The 27,025-nt window shown below is 48.3% G+C and overlaps 1 protein-coding gene across 2 annotated transcripts in view; it reads left to right on the top strand.

The window, feature by feature from the left end:
• Positions 1–20,130, top strand: part of MAP2K6 (mitogen-activated protein kinase kinase 6) — a 33,678-nt gene extending 13,548 nt beyond the window's left edge. Inside the window, exons 3-13 of one of the 2 annotated variants that reach the window (XM_072351771.1) lie at positions 3,379–3,445; positions 4,607–4,655; positions 6,704–6,817; positions 8,138–8,257; positions 8,940–9,056; positions 9,500–9,551; positions 11,484–11,611; positions 12,251–12,328; positions 13,188–13,327; positions 16,078–16,123; positions 19,573–19,781. In XM_072351771.1, coding sequence (XP_072207872.1) covers positions 3,379–3,445; positions 4,607–4,655; positions 6,704–6,817; positions 8,138–8,257; positions 8,940–9,056; positions 9,500–9,551; positions 11,484–11,611; positions 12,251–12,328; positions 13,188–13,327; positions 16,078–16,123; positions 19,573–19,650 — 989 coding nt within the window. In that variant the 3' untranslated portion in view covers positions 19,651–19,781. Of the gene's footprint in view, positions 1–3,378; positions 3,446–4,606; positions 4,656–6,703; positions 6,818–8,137; positions 8,258–8,939; positions 9,057–9,499; positions 9,552–11,483; positions 11,612–12,250; positions 12,329–13,187; positions 13,328–16,077; positions 16,124–19,572 lie in introns of both variants that reach the window. The other variant, XM_072351772.1, reaches the window with a different exon arrangement.
• Positions 20,131–27,025: the final 6,895 nt, after the last annotated feature.

The following is a 27,025-nucleotide window of genomic DNA, read 5'->3' on the forward strand; positions in this document are numbered from 1 at the left end:
ACTGCAGTACATGGTGTTTGTAACCGCTTGCAAAAGGAGGTGGATTTAAGTTATGCACACTGGAGTGTTCTGCTGGATCAGAACAAGGGTCTGGAGGTGTCTCTGTGCACTGCTTGAAAGCAAGCTTATTTTCTTTAATATATGTATCTATTTTTCTCAGTTATTCTTAAAACTTGGCTTTTGAGGTGGGTGTTTGTCAAAGTCTCTGCATGGGAAATTGCAGGGGAGAGCTTTCAGATGAGTGTTAGCACGGAGACTGTGAGGCTGGCGGGCCTCTCCTGGTTGTTAACATGGAAAACTCACAGCTCTTTGGATGCTGGGGAGCAGATGTGCAGCCACATCTGCGCATCAGACCAGGAGCCTTCTGCACTCTGTGCTTTGTGCAATGCCTCGCTGGGGCTTTCCATGCTTAGATCCCAGGGAGCTGCAATGAGCCCATGTACTGATGCTGAACACCTGCCTTGTGCCACCTGCTGCCCAGATCAGCAGTCTTCCAGAGCTCTGTTTCTCTATGTGCTCCCCAACACATCTGGGAGCCAGCGAAGGGGTCCCTGCTGCATGGTCAGGGTGGCTCATACTTCCTTTCAGGATGACTAACCCTTTGTGGTTGGGATGGCTAACATTTCATGGTCAGGACGGTTGATGTTTTAGGGTCAGAATGGCAAACTCTTCATTTAAAGATGGCTGATGGTTTATGGTCACGATAGCTAATGGTTTATGGTCCAGATGTCTAATGTTTATGGTCAGGATGGCTAACTCTTCATGGTCAGATTGGCTCACGTTCCATGGTCAGGATATCAAACACTTGGTGGTCAGGATGGCAAACTCTTCACGGCTAAGATGGCTAATGCTTCATTTCAGGATGGCTAAAATTCGAGTCCTCCCACAGCAGTTCCCACTCACAGTCCTTCCCATCTCAATCCTGACCCATGTGTTCTCTGTGCTGCTGCCATTACTTTCTTCCGTCTCAAAAAGAAAACCCCAAAGAACGTTAAGCTGTGTCTGCTTCTTGGCAACTCAAAGATGTGAACAGATTGGACTTCAAAAAAATGGCAAAGTTTCAAAATATTGTATTCTGTGAAGAAGAGACAAGGAAAATAAACTCCCCAAAGTGCAGATTTTATTTCACCAGGAGGAGGAGGGCTTTTAATATTTATTTGGGTTTGGCATCTTGCTTCTGAGTTCTGCTGACACCACTTGTGAACCACGGTAGGATTGAGTGCTGCAGTCTATTCTGATTCATGTTCAAATTAGGGTAATTTCCATTGGGTTCATATTTGCTCTCCTGGAGCCACCTGAGAGCAGCTCCTGAGGTATGGCTGCAGCACCTGAGGCTGTGCAAGCAAATCCATCAAGGGAGAAAACAGAGGAAAATGAAAGCAAATTTATACTTGCTTCCCTTTCTGTTTTGGTGGCTGTGTGCACATCACTGCAGCAGTGTGGATGGATGGATGGCCAATATGCAGAAGTAGTGGTGTGCCAAGAGATGGCTGCTGTGTGTTTGTAGTTCTGTCTTATTCCCATGTGCAGAATGAGGATGAAAATAGTGCTTTCCTTATGGATGTTATTGTGTTGTTTGCTTTAACTGTGAGAAGATGCGGGCAGGTATTGGAAGTAGAGGTGAGATGGGAGACTGACAGGGGACGGGGGTTGTCTGCCTGCACTGCAAGTCCTGTGTTTGTGAGATTCCTTTCTAAGCTAAAACATGTCAACATCAAGAGCACCACTATGGAATTAACATCCTGTTGGAGACCACGTGCACAGCTTGGGTGAGAAATGGGACCTGGCACAGCAGGGTCGGCGTGCTCTGTTGTGCCTTCTGTGTGCAACTGGGCAATGGAGAAGTAAAAGGATCACAGAACAGCTCTGCAAGCTGTAGAAATTCCTGCCCTTGTCTTCACAGTTATTTGTACTTCCTTACGGAGCAGCTCCTATACTTGGAAAAAATGGAGAGCTATTCCTCATGTTTCTGAGTGACCTTGCTTCATTTAGTTCGCCTTTTCTGTGTTGGACTGGGAGCTCCCTGGAGCTCCTGTTGGTTTTATTGTTGTTGTTGTTGTTTGGTTGGTTGGTTGGTTTTTTGCTTTGTAAGTTTGCTGCTCTGCACATTTCTAGCAACAATAGCAAGTGTGCACGGCGGTTTCCCATGAATGCTTTTCCCACGAGGTGTCAGCTGGGCTGCAGCAACCCGTCCCATCCTGGAACTGCTCCTTTGCCAAGCAGAGCGAGCGTAGTCTTGTCTTTTGGAGCAAACAGACAAACAACAACAAGCAAAAAGTTGGCAGTCTGCATTGACTAATTGCTTTGAAAAGGTCATTTTCAGAGCTGGGTGCTTGCACTTTGATCTAGCTCCCCTCCGGCACTGGGATGTGCACACTTGTATCAACCCGGGCTTGTGTCAAGGGGAAAAAACAAACTCAAACACGAAGGAGAGTTTTGGGAATAAAGAGTAAAGCACATGCTTAAAAGAAAGAGTAATTGATATAAATTGTTAGGTTGAAAATTGTTTGATGCCAAAATTAGATTCCTGTGCCTCTTTTTGGGGTGGGGGGGGGACTGGGGATTTTCTTACACACCCAGACAGTCAGATGTTTACCTTGGGGTTTTGGTGACGTGACTTATGTTTTCAGGTCATTCTATCCGTGGATTCAAAAGCCCACGTCGAAGTGTGGCTGTATACGTTTAGTCATAAAAAGCTTCTTGTGTTTCTCTGTCTGCCTGGCTCTGGTGTCTGCCTGCTGGACCCCTTTTCCAGCAGAGGCTGCATTTGAACTGCTTCAGAGCTTGAGCTGCATCCAGCTCAGAACGGCTTGGCTGGTCAGTGTGAACAGAAACAAATGACTTTGAAGCCTGCAAACTTCATTCTGTTGTATTTTTGCTGGGTTTGCACAAACTTTAATGACCGAGAGGTGAAACATCAGTTTGAACAGAGTCAGAATGTAGCTCTGGACATTCAAATTCAATTTGAAAAAGGTTTTTAAACCTGCCGACATTCACAGTTACGTATCTGGAATGGTTTAAAATCTGTCTAAGAAACATTCGAAGGGATTCTACATGGGTAGGGCCGACGGAGGAGAAATACCTTTCTTTTTGCATTTGCACATGGGCTGCTTTTGCCAGAGCTCTTGCCTGTGTTCTGTACCAAGTTGGCAGCCAGACCGTGCAGGTCTAAGTGAAGCATTGCTGAACAAAAGCACTTTTATGTTTTGAACTCTGTGCCCTGAATCTACACCACCAGCCTGGCCTGGCATTTATGTTAAATAAGGTCAACAAATATAGGCAAGCTGTGTTTCACCAATTAACCACCACCTCCCTCCCACAAAACAAAACAAAACAAAAAAAAGGCTTTTCTTTTTAATTCTGCCTCTTGTTTCATAGGCAAGAAGAGAAACCCTGGGCTGAAAATTCCTAAAGAAGCATTTGAGCAACCACAGACGAGCTCCACGTAAGTCACCAAAGAGTAACAGAGAATAAAAAGCAAACCACGGGCCTCAGCTGCCTTCCAGTGTTTGCTGGAGTGCTGCTGGGGTTCATCCCTGCACGTCTGGGTAATGGGACCCTGCCTGAGGACAGTGCCTGGGTTCACTGTGGCACCGTTAGAGAAGACTGTAATTAACAACCCTTGTATTTTTGGTGCAGCCCGATTGCACCCTGCCTGTTGCTGCCATTGGCTGTGTCTCATTTGCTGCTTTGTGATGTGCCCAGGGGAAGGAAAATATCATGGGCACCTGATCTTAACCCATGCGGCACTTCTTCCACCCAGACGGATTTGGTCAAGGCATAGAACCACCTCCCTTTCCCTATCTATTTAGCCTTGCAAAAGAAAACATTGTATTTTTATGGCAGTTTTTTGCAGCTCCAACGTGCCTGGCTTCCTTGATTCCTTGAGGACTGCCTTCTATCAGCCCATTACCTCATACTGGATTGGAGCTCCATCCCTCTTTCCCTAAGGCAGTCCCTGGGCATTTTGGAGCAGCAGTCATTGAATGCACACCACGAGAAAGCTGAGATCCCAATGTTTGTGTTCACTAGGGCAGGTCAGCTTAGATCCTGTGCTCTGTCCATGGCATGGGCAATGTTTTTGGCAAAGACAATCAGTTCTGCATGCTGGAAACAAGGTGTTCCCTGAGAGCCCCATCCCTGACAGTGCAGAGCTGGCACCTTCCCTTCCCCGGGAGAAGGTGAAGGATGTGGTGAGAAGCTGAGCCCTCCCCATCTTGCCTTTGCTATTTCTGGAAAGGATTAATGGAAACCAGCTTTTGCTTTTGACCTTTATACCCACTTAGTCCATATTTCATATGGGCTGACAGAGATTTGGTGCTTGTCACCTCGCTTGCCTTTCCAAGGACCAGGCTGTAATCCCAGCCTGCTGGAGGAGCACATCTCTGGGTTCCCACATGGGGAACAGCTCCAGCATCTGCCTTCCTGACACCTTTTTGGGATGACTTTGTGGACTTTGGCTGTAACTAGTGATCCAGCAAAGCTAAGAGACCCGCTAGGTGTGAAGGCTGCTGGTTTGCTGTGCAAGGGGATGGCCTGGAGGTTGTATATACTTGTTGAGGGAAAAAAGGCCCTTTAAGGAACATTGCTCTTTTCTCTCCTACAGGCCACCCAGGGATCTAGACTCCAAAGCCTGCATCTCTATTGGTGAGGAGGTAAGCGTGGGGGTTATGGTGAGGAGGAGAACTTTGGGGACAGATGACCCTCCTGCTCCAGGCAGGCTGCTGCTGGCATTGCTTCCTGCTTAACTGCAGCCAAAATAGGGCAGGTTGGCACACACCAGCTGTTTAAATGTGCAGCTGCAAAACGCCCTGCTAGTGGTCCTTGATACTGACCATATTCAAGTGCTCACCCATCACTCCTGGGTCCCATTTGTGTTTTCCACCTTGGAAATTCCTGCCTTGACCTGGATAAGGTGAAGCTAATCCCCTGGAAATATCCATTATAATCCAAGGGACTGCTAGCAGCAGATTTGACTCTCCTTTTCATCTGCTTTGCTGATTTAAAGCCTTCACCCAAAATATTTCCCTTTGCTAATACTAGAGGCCCTCTCCTTGAGAGTCTTAACTTAGAGTAGATCTTCCTGTCCTGGAAGTGAATCCTTCTGACAGCATGGAAACCCGTCCACCTGATGCTATAAAAACAACGGCAGGAAAAAAAAGCCACCCAAAACCAAAGGCAGCTATTTAGATAGGAGAAAACGGCCCAGCAGCATTCAACGAAACCCTTGAAAGCCGGGCAATAAATTTATTAGGTGCAAAAGATAGGCCTCGGTGTCAGGGAGTTAATTTATGAAGTGAAATACTGACGCAGCGGTATTTTATGTCGTCTATCTTTGGATGCTTTTCTTGCATTTTGGATCTGGTATTTTCCCTGGCATGGGGAGGAACTGGGAGGTGGACAAGAGTGTGAGATGCTTCTGGAGCACAGAGGTGCAGCCCAAGGCAGAGCAGTGCTGCTGCTGGAGCTCCAGTCCCAGGGAAGGGGAAGATCCATCCCAGCACTCCCTGTGCTCTGTGCACGGAGGAAGAGAGGCTTTCTTATGGATGCAGATGTGTGGTTATCTCAGTGATGTCAGCGTGCCATGGCTTGGATTTCCCATGGACCCATCGCTTATTAAGCTCTTTTAGGATGCTCTCCCATTTTCCTACACTGACCCCAATCCCTGGAGAAATCCACTTTCCCCTTCTCCCTTTAAACTTCCCTGCTAATTTAAAGAGCTTGGAGCACGTCAAAGTGCTTTCCTGGAGAGGGTCCTATGGAACAGTAGCAGCAGTGTCAGGCAGTCAGCAATGCTTAAATCATACAGAAATGTTGAGGAGGGCTCCTTGTGCAGGGGACGGAGCCTGAGCACAGTAAAGCAGTGTATGGGCCCGTGCAGGCACGGGTTGGGCTGCAGGATTTTTCTGCTGCGCAGGCAAAAAGCGGTGTGGGATTATGTGCTGTGAATCAGTTCATTATAACCAGCTCCTTTTCTGTAGGATGATTGACTGATGTGGCGGTGCGTTCAGCAAACAGAATGGTTGGTTTTTAGTAGCGGGAGCATATTTTAAAGATCCAAAAATAATAATAAGCAAAAAAATAAAATAATTAATTAAAAAAAAACATAAAAAAAGAAAGAAATAGGGCTGCTGCACAGTATTGCAGCAGAAGGGAGAAGGGCAGGTTGAAATGCAAGGTTTCAAACAAAGTCATCCTTTGTGTAAGGCCAGCAGAAGGAGACCTCCAAGGCTAGAGAAAATAAATCCTTTGTGGTTTACAGTTGGGGCACACTCGGCTGGTTTTTGGGCCATCTGCAGGTCTGGAGAAATAAGCCTTGAAATGAATCAGGGATGCTTCCGTGATTGTTTGGGGGAGGAGGAGGGAGGAAATGTAAAAAAAAGAAATAGACAAACTGAAGGTAATTCCTGGGGGGAAGCTGCTGTGGGGTTTTCCATCCCATATCCTAAAGGATGGGGAGGCTGCAGGTGAGGGGTGGGAGGATGCAGGTGGCATCCTACCACGGAGCACTTCTTGCATCTACCCCAGAGCTCTGATAATTACTGTGAAGTAGTTAATCCTCCATACAGCTGCTGGAGGCCGTGGTTTTGTTCGTAGCCTCACGGAGCAGATGGGGAGGTACCCAGTTAAGATCAATTTCCGTGCTCAGGGGGGAATGATGCTCTTTGCAGCCGTCTTCTTACTGATTGCTTTCTCTCTGCAGAACTTTGAGGTGAAAGCTGATGACCTGGAGCCCATCTCCGAGCTGGGACGAGGTGCATACGGGGTGGTGGAGAAGATGAGGCACATGCCTAGCGGGCAGATCATGGCAGTGAAGGTAGAGTGCTCAGGCATCGTTTTAGAAACAATTTGCCATCATTTCTTTAAAGTATGCATGTATTTTTCTAGCATGAAAATACCCTCAATTCGGACCTCTGCACAATGCTTATAAAGAAGACTGAGTCGCATAAGATCACTTTTCTTCAGCTGGTACAGTTTTAGTTTCATTACGGAATGGGGAATTTTTGTTGGCTTTTTGTTTTTCCACATTTTGTCTGCTGCAGTGGGGTCTTGCTTCACGACAGGTTTGTTGATGCTATTATGAAAAGTTTTCATAACAGCAGCTTTGACTCATAAACCCGCAGCTTAAGGAAACAGTCATGGGAATATTTGTACCTTGGGAAAGGCCAATTTTTACAGGACTGAGTTTTAGCTCAAATTTCCTTTCAGAATCAGAAAAAGGCAAAAAAAAAAAGATGCAGAACTGGAAGCTGTGAGCAAACTGAAAGGAAATTCTTAGCTCCTGTGTTGCGACTAGACCTTGCTTTAATGCTGGGATGTGTCTCGGGGCCTCCATGCTCTGCATTTTCTTTTCTCGTTCACCATACTGCGAAAGACCTCTTTGAGAATGATGGGAGAAGTGAAGAAGGTATAGCAGGGACATTCAGGCTATTGCTTGCATCTGCAGAACTGAATAGAATCATAGGATTTTAGAATTATAGTGTCATTAAGGTAGGAAAAGACAACTAAGATCATCTAGTTCAACCACCAACCCATAACAACCATGCCCACTAAGTCATGTTTACTTCCATCACTGCTGGTCTTGAGTTGCTTTGGCCAAGAAGCCTAAATGCATGTGTGATGTGTGCTGAGCCCATTAGTACTGTTTCCCTGCTGAGGAGCTGCGGGTGTTCCACATAGATGACATCTCTTCCCTGGGAGAGTGGGAAGTGCCCACTTCCCAAAGGCATGAGGAGCACACATGGCCTTGGGCTCTGGGGATGGAGCTGTCGTATACAAAAGTCTGTTGATGGAGTAGATGTGCACTACAGCACCAAAAGTCATAGCTTTTACCAGGCCTGGAATTTGATTTCCTGCTCCCTTCTTTTCTCTTAAGTCACAATAGCTTTTGGATGTTGGAAAAAAGGGTGATATTTGTAGGGAACCACCTGCATTTTGGGCTGAGGTGAGGAGACCTCTTCATCCACCATTGCCTTCTGTGGCAATTGGGTGGCTGTGCTTGGGATGTGCCAGTGACAGAGGTGTGACAGAGGGTGAAGGCATGATGTCAAGGCACGGTGCCCAGCCTGAGCACCATCAGCTGCAGCAACATGGTGAGAAATGCTGCCAGCCAACACTAAACTGCTTTGTGTTCCAGCGCATCCGAGCCACGGTGAACAGCCAAGAGCAGAAGAGGCTATTGATGGATCTAGATATCTCCATGAGGACAGTAGATTGCCCCTTCACCGTCACTTTCTATGGAGCACTTTTCCGAGAGGTATGGCACCCTGCACATTGACTATGCTGAATCCTCTTCCAGGCTCTGAATTACCTGGGCTTGCTCTAAATGCAAGGGTTTAAACTAGATATGAGGTATGGTAGAATTGGTATTTACTCAACCTTGAGCTGAAGGTCTGTCATTTACACTTATTTCTTGCTGAGCAGGGAGGGACTTGGTGTTGGCTTTGTGTGGTGGGGGTGCCCAAGGGGCCAATGATGCCAGTCTGCAGCTTGATCTTTTAGTGTTGATATTGTCCTGACTTGTCCTTGGCTTCTTCCACATGGAGGAAAAGTATGGAAAGCTCTGAAGTGCAAGATTTCTTGAAGAGGTTTAAGTGTAGCTCTACAGAACTGAATGTTTCCTGTCTGGGCATTTGCAGAGTGACCTGAGCATGTAGGAACCTCAGTCTTGTTAACTTTCAGGACTCCTAAATTACAGAGTGTCTGCTTTGGGAAGAGACAGAAGAAAACGAACCTTAAATGGTAGGGAAGGTGGATGGCACTTAATTCCAGCTGGGGAGATGAGAAAGAGAATGCCCAGTCCAGTTTTGCTGAATGACTTTTAGGTGACAAAGGCAAACAGAACAGCAAAGGAGGACAGTGCCAAAGAAGATGATTGGATGTGAAAGGAAAGGGTGGTCCATTCCACTGGCAGATATTTGCTTTTTTCTAACCTCCAGGGAGACGTGTGGATTTGCATGGAGCTGATGGATACCTCACTGGACAAATTCTACAAGCATGTCATTGACAAAGGCCTGACGATTCCTGAAGACATCTTAGGGAAAATAGCTGTCTCTGTGAGTATGAGCAGGGCAAGGAGGGAAGGAAAAGGATGCTTCTTTTCTGAGCCAAGTCCTGCATCACCAGCCTCCCAGCAGTGTTTGCACTGGGCAAGGACCACAGGCCAGCCCATATGGACATTTCTAGGTGGCTTCCAGTATTTGGTCTTGGGTGATGTCATTCATAAGCCATAAATACCCCCAAATTTGCCTGTGCACACTGCCTCTAAGAGGTGGCACAGTGTTGGGTGTGGGGAGGACCCCACTGCTCCTCTACCTTTAGGATTCTGGCACCCTGGGAGATCCCTGGGTGCCCTCTGTCACCTCAGGGTGCAGGACACAGGAGAGATGTAGCTCCTTCCCTCCAGGCAGGATCAGTGAGGATGGGGGGGAAGGCAGTCAGCATCATCTCCCCACCACAGTGCTGCCAGCTGTGATTCACTCTAGATTTGTTCTTTCAGATTGTAAAAGCACTAGAACATCTACACAGTAAGCTCTCCGTGATCCACAGAGGTAAGAGCCAGGCTGTGCTGCTGTTTGTCTGTCCTATCAGCCTCCCAAGGGCTGGCCTCGCAGCCAGGCGCAGGGCTCCCAAAGTACCCCAGATGCTCTCTCTTATGACTAGCAAAAGCCACATCAGAAGAAATGTCTGCTGATTTGCTCTTTTAAAAACTCCATGCTGGAGCTGGAGCCGGATTGGAGAAGTGGGCTCCAGCCTGATTGTGTTGGAAGAGAAAGGGCTGTTTGCTCTGGACTACGTTTCCCTAATCCGTGGTCTGAATCCATGGTGTTCTTCACCAATTCTGCAAAATTAAAGCAGACTTTTCTTTTGACTTTTCTTGTGCTTTGGATCAGGCTTTCTGCAGGCCTCTCCATTCTGGCAGTGATCTAACCATCCCCTTCTGTGGGCTTCCCCAAACACTAGCTGGGCAGTGTGTTCCATACTTAACACAGAGCCATAGGACATAGCTTCAAGTGAACTCTCGAATACTCTTTATAAGCATTTCTCTTTTTGCATCTCATGGATGCCACGAAAGAAAGAAATCTGCAGTGTTGCTGCTTGATCCCTTTCTTCCTAAAGGATCAGTTTCAATTTGTCATGAGGAGGAAAAAAGCCCTCTCTGGAGTGTGACTGCTGGGCCAAGGGGTGTCCAAAGGGAACAGTTCCAACAAGTGGTCATGTTCTGCAGATAACAGTGCGTGTGGCTGGAGTTTGAGTTCTGCCTTCTGTGTCGTTCACAGTGGGTGGAAAAATGCTGCTCAGCTTCTGGATTTCTGTTTGTTTGATTTCCACTGAAAACCGTCTTATTTTGAGATAATAACAGATGGGTGAGAATCTCAGCTACCTGAGGCTTTTGATTGCAAAACACTGAGGAGAGAGTGGTTGTTAATAATCTGTAACCCACTCAGTTCTGAAGAGCAGGACACGAAGCAGCTTCTGGTTTCCTTTTTCAGCTCTTCTTTTTCATAGTTTATCACATGTAGGTAGACGACCTCGTTGCAGAAGTGACCTCTTATTTCTTGGTGTCAAGATTGTGCCCTACTGAGGATCAGTCCTGGGATGAGAGAAGTCTGTGCTGGGCATATAAGTCAGATCAGCAAATGGACTTTGTGCTGAACTTCCACCTGGGAATAGCCCAGGCAGGGAGGATTCCCCACTGTGCAGGAAAGCTCCTGTACTCTAAGCTGGATATCAGTTTTGGTTTCTTTCTGTGCCTTAATTTCCCTTGCTGATGGTGAATATAACCACCATTATGCAAACACGAAGGCACCACGGATTACAAGGCTGTAATGGGAAGCAGATAAATCTGGCAGTAATAAATAGCTGAGACACTCGCCAGATTTCCATAAGGTGTGGAGCACCCACACGCCTGCTGCTGTTAACACTGCCTTCAAGCTTAGGATCTTTAAATTTAGAGGCCACTTCTGAAATCTTGATCCTCACCTCACTTTACTGCTTCCTTCTTCCACTGTGACCCTCACTGTTATGCACTCTCTGCCTGTCATCCCTACCCTGTGGGTTTTCCTGGTCCTGACACGAGAGCAGCCTTACTGGGGGCTCACCAGTGCTCCAGCCTTGCACAGACATTCCCCTAGAGATGTCTCCAGCTCTGCAGAGCTGTTCCCTGTGAGTGCTCTGATGTCTGTGGCCATCCCTGGCTTGCTGGGATATAATGGCTGCATACAGGATTTCTTCCCACCTCCCCAAACCAGTGAGAGGAGTGTGCAAGTGAAGGGACACATGCAGGACATGCAGCAGGCCCATGATTCAGTTGCCTTTATGTGCGGTCCATGCAGACAGCTGGGCTTCTGCTGTGTGTGCAATGCTGGGGGTTTGCGTGGGCACCTTTGGTGCCCTCTGCTGATTGGAAGCTCTTTGGCTTTTTTGGCTTGGCTCAGCCACCCATGCGTGACAGTGACTGTGCTATGTGTTCCTTCTTGCAGATGTAAAGCCCTCTAATGTGTTGATCAATACGCAGGGGCAGGTGAAAATGTGCGATTTTGGAATTAGCGGTTACCTCGTTGACTCGGTTGCTAAAACCATGGATGCAGGATGCAAACCCTACATGGCTGTAAGTTGAGCTGCTGAAAAGCTGCATGTGCAAGCTGCTGCGGGACAGCCAGAGGAACATGAGCCTGGGTGTCAGGTCATCCTGAAGGGGGAAGGATCAGCCATCAGACTGTCCTGAGGCCTTGTTTTGGAAGACATATCCCTGAAACTGCTTGTAAAGGGGCAGAGATAGAGGTGGATCACACAGGTCAAATCAGGTCTCCTGGGCACAGCTTCCTGCTGCCTCATTGCCTCCCCATGACCTTGGAGAAGGCTCTGTAATTACTCCCTGTTGCACTTTAGCCGTTTGCCCTATGGGGACAACAGTACTCTCCTGGGAGGAAAACACTCCTTTGGACTTGCTTTCTGTGGAGTGGATGCACAGAGTGAGCACAGTCCTGAGGAACTGAGGCCTTTTTGTGCCAGATGTGCTGCATCAGCTGCATCACCCCATTCCCTGGTGCAGGTATCATGTGTTTCTGGTGACCCATTTCACTGCTGCCCCTACCGACAAGGATGTAGGGCTACATTTGGTGCTATGATGGCCAAGGGAACAAGGTGCAGCATGGGCTGAAAGACCCCTCTGAGGCCAGCAAGCCCTGGGTAAAAGCATTGCACTGGGTCCATCCCTCTTTCTTAACTGCTTTACATCTCTTTGCAGCCTGAAAGAATTAACCCAGAGCTGAACCAGAAGGGGTACAGCGTCAAATCTGATATCTGGAGCCTGGGGATCACAATGGTAGGGCAATCTGGGGGTTGCAGCTGGAGGCTTGGCTGTGCTTTGTGTATTCATTTTCCTCTCCATAGCTCCCTGACACCGATGGCAGTGGTTCCCTGGGAATGTGGTAGGGTGGGAAGGGGTACACAGCTCAACAAGGTACCAGCAAATATATGGTAGGGTCGAGGGTAAGGGGGATGGAGCTGTTTTGCAAAGTCCTTGCTGCTTTGGATGCATTGGCATGGCAGGGTTGGTCCCCAGGGATGTCCAAACGTTGGCCAACCATTGGGTGTCCGACCTGTGGCTGTCCTTGAAGCGTGCCACCCTGAAGGGGACAGCTGTGCTGTGGTGGCCTTAAGCTGCCGGAAGATGGCAGCATGGGCTAAGGCAACGGTGTCCATCAGTGCAGCAGGTTGGATTCCAGTCTGAAACAGCACTCCCAGCACTGAGTGCTCAGTAAAGTCTTCTCAGAGGAGGAGGCATTGGGTGTTGATAATGCCTTTTGCATACCAGGAGAAGCAGTGTTTAGGGGGAGGCCATCGGCTTGCCTTTTTATAGCACAGGTACCCTTTGCAATACGGCTTTGCATTTTTTTAACTTGAAACCTCTCCCCAGTGACATGTAACAGGATGGCAATGGGGAGGACCGAATATGGAGGCTGCTGGGTCTCCTCAGGACTTCCCACGGGGGAACTTGGGGGATGTAAAACGCAAGTTGTGATGCCTTGAGGCCAGGTGGGGTGATGAGATGCCATGCGTTATGCAGAGCCAAAAAGCCCACATGGGTGGTGTGGGTGCATGGGTGGGAGCACAGGCTGTCACATCCTATGGGGTGGCCGTGGGGTGTCCCCCAGAGCTGAGGTTGGGTGCTGTCTCCTCAGATCGAGCTGGCCATCCTGCGCTTTCCCTACGACTCCTGGGGGACGCCCTTCCAGCAGCTCAAGCAGGTGGTGGAGGAGCCGTCGCCGCAGCTCCCAGCAGACAAATTCTCAGCAGAGTTCGTCGATTTTACCTCGCAATGGTAAACAAACCATCCTTCACTCATCTCCCCCGGCCCTGCAGGCTGAGCCGGGCAAGTGCTGTCCCCATCCCCATATCAGGGGGACAACCTGATGGTTGTGAACCATAAACCCCTCAGGGCAAGGGCTGTACCTTCACACCTGCAGGATGGGGGCTGAGCAATGCTGGGCTTAGGCACTGGCCTGGCACTGTGTGTCCTTGGTGTGGTGATGGTGGCTGTGATAGCCTCCCTGGCTTAAGGACCCGGCTCAGACTTTTAGAGGACACAGGAGGGAGGGATTAAGGAGGATTTCTCAGCTGGTTGTCTCTGTATGAACAGCACGGGGTTGGCAACACAGAATGGGGAAGGTGAGCAGCGCCTAGAAATGGCCGTGTCCTCCTGCCACCCTGCTCCCAAGGGAAGCAGCACCGAGGGCAGGCACAGCACAGAACTCACCCCGCGATGGCCCCATCCACAGCCATCCCGCTACTGGGGTTCTCCGGCTGCTGCTCTGCTTTCCCTGGGACTCAGAGCTGGAAGCAGCAGGAGAATTTGGCTGCATCATAGGAAAAGGGCTGGAGCAGATGAGCGCTGTCTGGAGGCCGGCAGCGCTGCGTGGAAGCGCAGGCTCTCCCAGCATCCGAGGAGACTCACAGCTGCCCTCGTCGTATGGTTCACAGAGAGCTGGCAGCAGCCCCGCGGCTCCTGACTGCTTCTCCCTCCAGCTTCCCTGGAAACCGCCTGGGAGGTGTTTGTATTTTCCAGGCTCTGCAGTGCCATCCGCCCGCTTGCCAAGTTGGCAGGTGGATGGTGGTTTGCGGGGCAGCCAAGAAAGGACGGCAGATCGACAAATACAGAAATGTGAGCCTGTTCCCGAGCTGCCAGTGTCAGGGCCAGGAGCCCAACCGGCTCTGCTGTGACCCAGGAAGGGGATTATCAGCCACTCCTGCCTGGGGACTTTAAGTACTGACACTCAGATTCTTTGGACTCTTGTCCAAACATGTTTTCGAGGTCCCTGTATTAAGCTGCACGCCTTTATCAACCCTCACTGGGGAATACCTGCACACACCCACGCTGCTCTTCGTCTCTTGGAGGTGGGAGCTGGCTTGGAAAAACCCTCTTGCAGAATGCCCACCGTTATTGCAAGACCCACGCTGGGATTCTGGACCAGCTGCCTATCTCCCGTGCTGTTGGCTCACTGCTTGTTATTGCAGAGTTGCCTGTTTGTGCCAGGCAGGCTGTTTTTCCCCACTGAATGGAGGCATATTTTGCATTTGAAAGCATGGTGTCTTGCAGCTTTTGCCTAGGGCTGATTTAGGAACACGAAATGCTCAGCTGTTTGTGGTGGCTGCAGTGAGAAGAATGACCCTGCTGAGCAGCACTTATATCTTGACAGCTCTGTGGGGCATGTGGCCTTTCCTCTCTTTGCAAATCCTACCATCTAGGATCACTGAAGATCCCTCAAGCCCAGTAGAGTTGCATGGAATCAGGAGTGAACTTTGGTTGTGGACTGTAGTGATTTTGTGCTGTCTGAGTCAGAATTTCTGACAGCAGACCAGGTCACATCAAGTTGGTGTATCAAGACTGGTTTAAGGCTATCTGCAGTTCAACAGGTGGCAGGGTGAGCTGCACCATCTGCTGTGTGGTGCTGTGCAGCTCTAATGACCTGTAGGTAACACAGGGATGTTCCTGGGATGTCTGAGCTAGCATCAGATCCAAATATGCTCTTTGTTCCCGAAGATTTACATGGGTATCAGTAAAGCGTCAACAAATTTCCTGGTATTAGTAACCTGGGAACAAGGGTTTTGTTTGTAGAGGGTCTAAATTAAGAGGACTATACCCAAGTCCTGCTTCTGAACACGCCCAACCTTGAAATTCACCTTAACATCTCAGCTTGGGTTGCTTTTCAGCCCAGAGGATGTGACACATCCCGTACCTCCAGTTCGTCGATATTGGCACGTATCGTTACTAGGTTCCTCTGTTCATTCACAACATGACACTGAACACGAGCCCACTACACACAGCAAGCAGGAAATATCTATTCAGTGTGTGTCCTCTGCTTCCTCTGGGCTCCGTCAAATCCCAGCAGAGGAGCAACTTATCATCACTGAGGTTCTCACTTTTGTTTTGCTCAGTGTGACACCTTTTCCCCGCCACCGACGTGTACGTGTGTGAAGATCTTTTCAAGTTGCTCCAAGTGTCTTTCCCCTAAATACACTGTCAGGAAGTGAGTAGCGATTACGTCCTGTCTTTTAAAAAAAAAACCCTATTTTCTGCAGGAGGGAAACCAAAATAACTTCCAGCTACAACTCTCCAGAGCCATCTGTTGTAGGAGAGGAGAAAAAAGGATGTCCCATGTAACCGTCCCTACTGATAACAGCGGGCTGATAAACAAATAGTTGTACACGTGCTTTGGAGCCATTCGGTCACCACACCCAACCAAAGCTTGCAGCCATGCCCGTAGTTGCTGACCCACTGGATAGTACCCAAAAAACCAATTGTATAAGGACCCCAGCAATTGCCAGAGCATTAACTGTTGTATAGGGTGTCTGCAGACATGGGACCTAGAGCACTTGGTGTAGCCAGTGGCTGTATTGGTTGCAGGTGTCCTCAGTGCCTAGGCTGATTGCTTAGTGTGTAGATAAGTGGCTGAACTTACTCTATAGGGTCTTGAAGCCTTGCTTTTGTCACAGTATGATCTTATGGGCTTGTTTAACTTTCATGCAGAGTATAACGTTGAACAATTTTCTTTTTTTCCCTTTTCATTAAAGCTTGAAGAAGAATTCCAAAGAACGGCCAACATACCCAGAGCTTATGGTGAGTCTGCCTGGATTAAACAGTGAATTGGTTCAGAACCGAGGTGGGTTGTAATGAGATGCTGAACACAGGGTTTCCAGTAGTGGCTGGTGATTTGGGATTCTCAGCATCTCAGTTTTCATAACAGAAATGAGGATGCTGTCACTTCAGTGTCTTGGGAAGGTGCTGCGAGACGGAGACGCTCTTGGAGGTGTCAATCAAGTGCTATTCCAGTCAGATCAGTGGAAAAGAAGTGTAAACAGGGAACAGATTTGCCAAGGGCTAAGAATGAGGCTGCAGAGAATCACTTAGCAAGGGTAAAGTCCTCCTCTTGGGTTTGTGTGATGGTTTCAAGCGCTGAAGCCAAGTGCTTGCAACACAAGTGCTCCACATGGGCTGCTGGAGTGGAGCAGACTGCTGAGCTCTTCTGCCATGGTGTGTTGAGAGAGGAAACTTTGGACAGAGTGATTTCTGAATGTTAGGGACAGAGACAAGTCTGTGACTAATAATTCTGGTTATTGAATTTTGTCTGCTGCTTAGAGACTGTGAGCATGTCTAGGAAAGAGGAATAACTGAGGAAGAAGATGCTGATAAAGGCTCACAATGAAGGAAATGCAGAGCAGTGCAGGGCTTTGAGGTCAGGTGCACTTAACTGCTGAGGAACTTCCAGCAGTGCAGACATTGACGTAACTCAGTCCAGCTCTGGGCTGGAGCTGGCACAGGATGGTCTGTGCTGAGGTTTATCTGCCAGGGGCTCCGGAGCTTCATGGCCCATCTCTCTTCTGATGCTGTAGTATTGATCCTGGTGCTGCTAAAAGCTGACCAAAAGCAGAGGAGCTTGGGAAGCCAGCGTTTCACTCAAGTATCTCATCTCTTTATCATCTGATTGACAGCTAAAGGCTGGAAAGTGCCTAACTTTGTTCCTGGAGTATTGGTGTCTCCTGCCCTTAGGATGTGCACTGTGTCATCCAGGGGGTGACATCCTCAGCCTCAATGCTGCTCTGCTTGGAGGTGTTGAGACCTCCACAGTGCAAAGGTGTCAGGGTTGAAGGTGTTCTCTGGCTGCAAGCCATGCCAGAAATCCCCCACACCTTTCAAAAGTGAATTGTAAGCAATAAATAATTCCAGTGGCATTTTTTGCTGGGCCCTTTAATGCAGTTTTTCTATATATAGATCTGATTTGCACACACTTTGCCCAGATACTGGTTTCAGACAAAGGGAGGTTTGAGGTTTATGTTGTTTTCTTTTCTTCCTGTTGTTTTGTTTTGTTTTAATTACTATTGAATAAACACATATATATCTTAAGTGTATTTCTGAACTTTGCCAAATGGCCTTTTATCAAAAGGTTCACCAGCACGGCTCTGTCTGTTGCAGCATTAATACCCATTGGCAAGCGAGTGCATTTCTATTGAATTAGGTTCTTGGATCACCTCTCCAGAGCATCTCAATGCTGTGGTATTTTATGGCTGACATGAATGTTGTGAGGTCCTGTGGTTGAGGGTTGCTGTTCTGTTGTGTTTTGTTTTCTGCCTCCTCTCTCTGTTACGGCATTAAGTTGTGGTACTGGATTGGACTTGCCATTTAGACCAAGACTGCTCCCTTGCTTTCCTGTGGAATTGAGGTTTCTCATGGAAAATATGACTCTGTGCTATCTTGAGCATCAGGAAAACTGATACGGATGCTTAATCTCATGTAAAAAAACCACTTCCCCAGGTGAAGTGGAGCATGAAACTACTGCAGGACTCTTTCCCGGTGGTCTGCATGTTGCAGGGAGCATTTCCCACCCAGCACGGGGAGTTTTGTGCTGTAACTAGACTCAGACGTTGCAGAGGGGTTGGGTTCACAGACAGACAGGGCTGGAGGGCACCACTGTCATTCATGTCATGCATGTGGGTGCATCTGGGCTGTGGTGGCCCTGCTTTGGGTGTGAGTTAGCTGGGCTGTGTAAGCAGTGGTGTCTCAATAGGATAATAATACAGCAGGCCATTTGGGTCATTTCTCTGTGAGTTATTCAGGACACTTAATTCCTGTGACTGTCTGACCCAGGGAGACCTTAAATTATGTCTGAATCCTTACCACAACCCCTTTCAGCTCTATTTCCCCCGTAACCATGTTTCCTCATCCTTGCTGCTGTGCCTTCCTTGCTGCTTGTTTTCCGGCTGCTCAGAGCTGCCTCTTTAGTCACCAGATAACTTTCCTCTCGAGCCCACCTTGGAAAGTCTCCTTTCTCTGCCCCTCTTCTCCCTCCACTTGGCCACTGCTATAGATGTCTGACATAGGGACTAGGGCTGTGGCAGCTTTGGAAAACCCTAGAAACCCCACAGTATCTTTAAGAATCCGGCTTGAATGGAGAGAGTCAGGAATCAAACCAAGCTACCCCAGGCTGCGTATAGGAAGCACAGCTATGTTTTATACAGAGCCAAAGTTGCCTGCAAGCCCTGCAGGGCCCCAGCTGCCATTTGGTTCTCTTTAACACTCTCAATACAAATAAATACAATTAACTGCCAAGACAGTGGGTGTCGAAGAGTGTTTTGGTGATTTCAGGTGGAAGCTGGCTTTGGCTGATGCATTGCAGGCCCTGGTACAAACTGAGTCACTGGTGCTAGTAGAAAGGAGCTTCTGGGGGTCATTCAGTTGTGTATTTTAATCCTTCCACATATTTTTCCACTTGCGCTGAAATGCAGGCAGGATTTTCTGGCAGGATGTCTTCCCATGTTGGTCACGATTAAGTAGTTAAACATACAGCTGGGGATGGCTTTCCAGCCAGGATGGCTTTCCTCTCTGCGGCATTTAGGGGTAAGGTAGCCGTCTCCTGCTGTGAGAATGAGCAATTGCAGGGAAGAAATGAGACTCAAAAGTCACCAGAGGGTAAATACACAGATAAAGCAGGAAGCTGAGGGAAAACTCACTGCAGTCAGCCTTCCTGCGAGGTTTTCCCTTGCTCCCAGGCTGCTGGGCACGACGTGCTAGAGATGTTGTTCAGTACTCTCTGGTGCTTCAAGAGCAGCCCAGGTCAGCCCTCCCAGTCAGGGCAGGATAGAAAGAGAATGTGAGAGTGTGGCACAAATCCACAGCCTTTGTGAAGTGGCCCCTTGGGCCTCCTAGAAGTGTCTCAGTGCAAAACATGGCAAGCCCAATATTATCATAAGAGTCATAGAAGCATTAAGGTTCGAAAAGCCCTCTAAGATCAAGTTCAATCCCAGCCCACCCGCGCTGTGTCCACTGACCACATCCCTCAGTGCCACATCCATGGCTCTGGAACACCTGTAGGGACATTGAACCCAGCACTCCCTGGACTCCACTGCATCACCAGTGTTTTGGAGAGAAGTTTCCTAATATCCAGCTTGAAGATGATGCTAGCAACAGAGTGTTTGCCACTGTCTAGAAGACTGAAAAGACGTTAGATACGGTCCTCAGCACTGCGAATAATAAACTTTCCTGTTTTGTTTTCACTCTTCTTCTCTTCCCAGCAACATCCTTTCTTCACCCTGCACGAATCCAAAGAGACAGACGTCGCCTCTTTTGTCAAACTCATCCTGGGAGACTGAGAACTGGACTTGATATGAATTGCCCTTCTGTGGACTGGTGGGTGCAGGGGAGGGGCGCGTGGCAGGACTTGTCATGGAAGCACCAACAGAAAGTCGCCGTGTTTTGTTTTGTTTTGTTTTGATTCTGAGAAACCCCCCCGCCTCGCCGAAGTTTTTCAAAGGGTTCTTTGGTATCCATAGTGACATAGAACGAGCTGGTTAGTGAAATGAATTTTAATAAGGTTGGTAACCTTGAAACAAAAGCAAAACGACAAGAAGAAAATCTAAAGAGTGATTTACATATTTAATGACAGTCAAAATCCCTCTTCCTAACTTTCTCCTCGTTCCCTTTCCCCTTCCTCCTGAACCGGAATTTGCTTTGTCATGGTAATAGGTGCTATGGTAGTCATGAAGTTGTATGTAGATTTATATTTTGTCCCTTCCATTATTTTAATATTTATGTTAAGTGCTTGATGGAATAGATTTCTGTTTTATATAAGGATGAATGCGTGGTGGTGATGATGATGATGCTTAAATGAGGCCACAGCAAGCAATAGTCCTAGGGCTATGCTGGGGAAAAAGGTGCCGGAGGAAAAGAGAAAGAAGTGTCTGTGTTGTGGGTAATATTTAATGTGCATCCTAGAAAGAATTTATAGACAAGGATCTCAGTTCAGCTCCTTGAGCTGCCTTCATAAGGTGCAAGGCAGCATTGCTGTGCTGGAGGGAGCCCCAGCGTTCCGTGAGCTCCCCTCTCCTCCACAGACCGTGCTCTGAGCCCACGTGCTCTGCCAACCTCTGCATGGGGAAAGCCCCTGCCCTACATCCCGCCCCTTACCCTGCAGGACTGGGCAAGTGATGAGGTCTGGGGTGGGAAGATTTTGTTGGGTGAGTTTCTGGGATAGGAGTCCCAGAGGGAAACGACTTGTCCGGAATGTTGCACAAAGACCAGGAGGAACCTGGTCCCCACCTGCCCTCAAGCCCAGCAGCATTGCAGTGTCTGGCACTCACCTGGGCTGGGGATGTGCTGCTTTGGGCCTAAAAGGGCAACTCCTCTCACCTCCTCCAGATAAGAAAGGCAAACAGTCTACACAGCGGGATGTCTGAAAAAGCAGGGATAGCTCAGCACGGGTTTCCAGGGTTCTGAGCACTGCCTCAGCAGCAATCTCCCCTGTGTTTGCCTGCAGACTTCAGAAGTGCTCCCCTGGAGCCTGTGCTGGCACGTGATTTGGGCCATCTCCACCTCTGGTTGTGATACTGGAGGCAGCCAGGAGTGCCGGACTCCAACATGGGCTGCACCAGGGCAGCAGCTGGGAAAAACCGTGCAGGGAAACCACATCCCACCTGTCCCATGAACTTGTTGCTGTTGGCCAAGTCCACAGAGAAAAGCTGCTAGCCAAGGGCTGGAGTGTGAAGGCTGTCTGGGTGGGAGGGGGAATATGGTAACCCACTCTGCTTTTAGGTAACGTGGTTACTTTCCAGAGAATTGGGGGCCAAGCACTGCGAGGCATTGCTGCATCTGGAGCAAGGCCACTGGCACCAGCCTGGTGCTGGTTTGACTGAGCCAGACCTGCACAGCTGCATCACCGGGCTATGAGTCCTTTGCCTTTGCCCGTGGCTCCTTCCCCCAGCCCTGCAGGGTGCCTATGTTCATTGCTGCACTGCAGCCTGCGTGTGTGCCTTGTGCCCCTCTGCATGCTTCTCCTCCCCACCTATCACTTCTGCACAAGTTCTCAGAGCCAAATCCCAACTGGAAGCATGCCCTGCCCTGCAAGTCAGTTATGCAGGATGTTATTCAGCCTGGAACACAGCCCTTTCTCTCCTAGTTTAGTGGCATCAGTCTCCATCGGTGTAGGTTCGGCTTCAGGACTATCTTAAGCACCCACCTGGCAAGTTGGGAAGGGTGGTATTTAGAGCAGGGACCCCTGAGTGGCAGGGTAATACCACTAGTGCTGGGGGCACGCGACTGCTTTGACCACCAGTGCCTGGGCTACCGCTGTCAACATCATAACTGTGGCTGGCAGTGCCTGCTGAGGTGGTTGCAAACCCTACAACAGTGCTGCTCTGCCCTGGGGCCGTATCATAGAACATCCTGATTTGGAAGTGACCCATAAGGATCATCGAGTCCAGCTCCATATTGAAGGAGATGCATTGATTCTTGTGCTCCTCCACTGCGGAGCAGGGCAGGCAGAGTGCAGGTGATTCCTTACTGCAAAGGGCTCTCGGGTCACACAGGCTTTGGGGAGGAGGTTCCCCTTCCTCAGCCCCTGCTTCACGAGCCTGTTAGCCCCCAGTAACAACAAGCTCCATCTTTCACTTTGAGTCGAGGAGAACCTTTCAGGTCACATTGTGTTGTGGGTGAAACACAAGGATGTTTTACTTCACTCTGTAATTTTAAAAGGCCTCGCATGGCTCATAATCTGCCCTCTCATATTCCGTGGTGTGTGTGTGTGTTTTCTCTCTCTCACTTTCTCAGAGTCACAGAGCTGTTTTGATTGATTGTCCTCAGCTGCAGCTGAAAGTCCAGCCAGCCAGTTTATGGAGTTGGTTCCAGCATCAATTCTCGCTTTGAAAAACATGACATTTAAAACCACCCTTTGGTTTTCCTACATATGGATCTGATGCTTTTGTTAAAGATTGTTTTTGCTATTTTTCTCCTGGAATATAAGTCTCGTTTGGACACCGCATCCTCTTGACCTCACAGCACCTTTGTTTCAGTGCCATTGTAATTGACAGGTTGAATTTATGAGATACTGTCAAAGTTCAGTATTAATAGCAGATATTAATGTCACCAGCGTTTTCCAATAGAAAATTAATGTCAGTGTTGTCTGCAGCTAGGAACCCTCTAAAATGATTCCTGCATGCCTCAACACTACATGCTGAGTGCTTTCTTTTAAGCCTTTTGCTCTTGCAGTGCTTGGGCTGTCTAATCCCTTTGTTTTAATGACATTACAATAGAGCATGCAACAAATCACTTCACTTCCTCCTGATTCTCCATGACTTCGTTCCTTTAAAAGTCATTTACGTCAGCCCAGAGTAAGTGTGAATCCGTATGGCCAGTGTGAGTAAAACCAGTGATCTGCATTGATTGCCACTGTGGAAGGTACTTGGAAGAGGAGAGGAATACAGAGGCTGTCTGTCTCTGCATCCCGTATATTGGACATAACGCTTGGCCTGATCGAGGGTATTCTTAGAGAGAAGCCTGAGCTGGTGGCCTCGGAGCAAGGAGGAGAGCCAAGGACTCCTGCCTGCAAGGTTGCAAAACAACAGTCAGACTCTTTTCCAATTGATTGCAAACTCAGTAAAGATGAAAGGCTTTTGGTCAGTACTCAGAATCTTTTTCAGACGTAACCTGAGCACAGGTTTGGCTGGGAGAGGCATGATTTGTGGGATATTAAGCCTTTCCCACCAACCATGCCCCATGACCTGGTGTTGAGGCTTGAAGCTGTTCTTCCAAAGGCTCTTTTGTTTTCAGACAGTGCAGAACTGTGGGCAGCACACAGGGTGTTAGATTGTCCCGAGTCAGGATATTTAAATTGCAGAAGCAGCAGGTCTCATGCCACAGACCTGAAACAAACCAAAACACCCCAGGGAGTAAAGAGGAGTGAAAGGCTGCCCGGAGCTGAACACCGAGCCATGGCTTGGACCAGCAGTGTGAATTAATTCCAGCACAGTGAGACATTTTGCAAGGCAGGGCCTCTCTGCTGCTCTCAGCCACAGCAGTGGTGATCTGGCTGTGTGAGACATGCATAGCCCATCCTCATGGCAGGAAGAGGGAGACCACAGGGGCGTGATGTTCATCATCTGTTTGTTTCCAGCGCGCCAAATTCCTTACAACTCCTGATGTTCTTGCTTGAGGCTTTGCCATTTCTAGGGGTCTTGAACTGTGGATGGCAGGAAGGCTTCTTTCGGGGTCCCCAACTGCCCACCATCCCTTACACTTGATGGAGAAGTTGGAGAGCATTTTCTGGTTACCATTTTTAAAGGCCACCCTGCTGCTGCAGTGGGTGGAACGTCCATCTTCTCTGGAGATTTTCCAGGTGTGCTGGATTTCACACAAAGAGCTTCATACTGTATGTCTGCATTTTTTCCCTGACTTCTGTTGAGTTTAGTGGCAAGGAAGGAGGCATTTCTCACTTGTTGAAGAAGTGGGACTGCCTTTTCTGGAAGCGCTTGGTGGGTTGCTACTTAGAAACAGTGCTTAAAATGACTGAGTGCAGTTGGGCTCGCTGTTCTTTGACTGGTGGGGAAGGAGGTGGTTGTGTGCCTGTTGGGGCAGTGTTGGGTGTATTTTGACTTGGTGGGAAGGGATTCTGGGGCCCTTGCCTGTGTGACGTTGCAATGCCCAGTTCCAAGGACAGAGACACCCACCCACGCAGCTTTAGCCAGGATTTCTCCGTGTTTGCAGAAGCAAAGTATGTACCTGAACATTTCCCTTCTTTCCTAGACGTTTTGGAAGAGGAAATCCCACTCGGCTAATACAGCATTGCTTTAGTGGCTGGTCTGGTGTAGTTCAGACAAGGTTCCCACCAGCTCCCTTGTTTAATAGGCCTCTTTTTTATTAAAAACAAAACCCAAACTCCTGTCTCAAAAAGCCAGCCAAGATGCTCTTTTTTTTTCTCTCTCTCTCTTCCATCTTGTTCCTCTTAAAGGAACTCTGGGAGCCAGTCTTGGTGCTTTCACTCTTGCACATGCCAAAGATTGCTACATCCCTCTTAGTTATGCTCCTGCCAAACCAGATCTTATAGTCTTGCCTCAAGAATCATCCACTTCCCTGCTCCTTGGGGTTCCTTTTGTTGCTGTTGCTTTTTCATTGAATTTCCTCATGTTTATTGACATGTCTATTGTTGAGCTTCCTGGACACATGCAGCTCCCTTTTGCAGATACAGAGAAAGACAAACAGTTGCCTTCATTGGTTAGCCCCTGCTGTTGGGGAAATACTGCTGGTGATATGATTCTTGCAGGTGGGGATGGCACTCATTTAAAGCTAGGGTCATGGATGGTGTAAACTGGCATTGCTCCATTGGCTTTACTGGAATAAGGCCAGTTTTGTCCAGCTGAGAATCTGTCCTTAATGTCTAAACAGTTATTACACACTAATAAAGATTAATGATCGTAAATCCCCATGGATTATACATAAAATGGCAAGTTTCACTCATTAATCTTTATTGCCATATTATAGCTGTTTATGTTAGAGGAGTTATCTCTCTCTGTTCTGAGCATGCACTTAGGAGGAAGGGGCTGAGTGTGGGGGAGATGGCGGGTGGACATAACAGACCAGATGTCCATGTGTTTTATAGTCTGTGTCCTCTCCCCCAAGTTACTTATTTCCTTGAAAGCCTTTAACCAGCAGCAAAGGATGTATCACAGAGCTTTGTCTGCTTCTCTGGCCTCTGGCTGAGCTATAAAATCCAGATTGTTTCTGGTGAGAAGGGATCAGATCTCCTAATTAATATTTCAGCTCAGCCTTTACTGGAGCAGATGGATAATATGAAATTTGACGAGCGCTCTGGCAGGCCTGAGCTCTGCAGTGCACTGAGATTCACTCTCCTGGACTGTGGCTGGAAGAGATACTTTCTGGGCAGTATGAAGCAATGTTTCAGGCTGAAAGGATGCAGCTTCTTCATGGAACTCCGCACTATAAAAGCAGTTGATTTGGTTATTAAGGAGGGCTAGAAAAAGCTTACTTGAGTCTAGTCTTCTGTGTTTGGAGATGAGTGTAGATTCAGCTTGGAGGTGGTGGTGCCACTGTATAAATGAAAAGGACTCTGAGGAGAGTGTAGCAAACTGCCAGGGTTGTTTTAATGGCACAGGGACAAACTAAGTGCTCTGTTGAGCAGCAGTTGTTTGTCCACCCTGCCAAGGAAGAGCTGGAGTTGATCGAGGAGAGCTCAGCAGACAGAGAGTAATAGATTTAGGTGACACATTTTGTCATGTGTCTCAGATGCCACTGTGTACCTATTGCCTGCAGGAGAAACAACATTTAAAACCCAAAAGAAAACTAGGGAAGAACTGCAAGTGAGCTGCTGGTGGTGCCTGCTGTATTGCCTCGTGCATTGCTGCTTCCCCCGTTGAGCTTTTCAGTGAGTTTCATTGGGCATGAACGATGGGAAAGGCTTAGGAACTGTCTCTGTAACTGAGAAAGAAGAGGGTAAATATTTTAAGGAGTAAATTAGATATTCCCGTCTTTTGTTTAGTTATAACTGCCACAGGAACAAAGGAATCCTGCAGGGACCTGTGCTGCGAGCAGTGTTGTTCCACTAGGAATGTGTGTGACATATGTTGCAAGACCTGCTTTAGTGCACTGCTGGGTGGCTGGCCAGCTCATAGCCTGCATTGACCTCTTCCCTACAGTCACAGTTACGTTTTGCATTGTACTGTCTGGGATTTTACTAGCAGCCTTTTTTTTCAGTCGGTTGGGCTGAGGGAAGGCAAGAGAAAGGGGCCTTTGGGAGAAGAAGGCGCTGCCTGTATGCTATCCAGCTCCTGCCTGCAGGTATCCAGCCAAGGTGAGAGCTTCCCTGAGCCATTTGAATACTCCCTGACATGTGTTCTTACTTCTCCATCTCAGGAAAAATCCCTGCTGGAAGCAGAGCAGCCCCATGGCTTGCCCTTGCCGGCAGCCAGCCTGCGGGCCGGGCTGCGTTTCCTTCCTCGAAAGGCTCTTGGGTTTCTCTAAACGATGGGGCACAACTCCAGCGGCTGCGAGGTACCGCGGGGATAAGCTGGGAAATGCTTGGAAGTGTCTTAAAACGCTCTGGAAATAGAGATGGAAATCTCGAAAGATCAGACGGCTTTCGGCAATTTCCAAAGCTGAGTGGTTTTAGCCAGACCTGAAAACCCTTCCTAGAAGTTTATTTCGGGGTATTTTGGTATGTTACTTTCGCTTTTGGGCCCAGCTAAATCCAGGAAGTTCAGAATAGTGTAATTTTAAAATAGAGAATAAACACACCCAACCCGAGTATTGCTGAACAGATCAGGAAAATTCGTGTTTGGTTTCTCACAAAGGAAGAATTCAGGCCAGCTCAGGGTTTATCCTAATTCAGTCTGGTTTTGCCCGAAATTATTACTCTTTTTGAGAAAATAAGAGATCAGTCTGTGGTCTTTCCATAATGCCATGACCCAGCATGTAAAGGTCTGAATTATGATGCCAGCAGGAGGCTGGAGACAAGTGCAATGGGGAGAGGCAGCCAGCACTGAGAGCTGGAAGGATCAAGCAAGCACGTTCACGGCCTCTGTAAACATAGGTAGAGGTAGATCCTCCAGGGTTATGTGTGATGGAGACATTGGGGTCTGCCATGTCGCATTTCATTTGGCTTGTTCCTCTTAGAAAGACCTTACAGCCATCTCAGAGTGTCCAGAAACAATATCTGAGTCTGTGGTATCTCTCAGCTCAACT

The sequence above is a fragment of the Excalfactoria chinensis genome, chromosome 17 (genome assembly GCF_039878825.1).
Source record: "Excalfactoria chinensis isolate bCotChi1 chromosome 17, bCotChi1.hap2, whole genome shotgun sequence".
Taxonomy (NCBI): Eukaryota; Metazoa; Chordata; class Aves; order Galliformes; family Phasianidae; genus Excalfactoria; species Excalfactoria chinensis.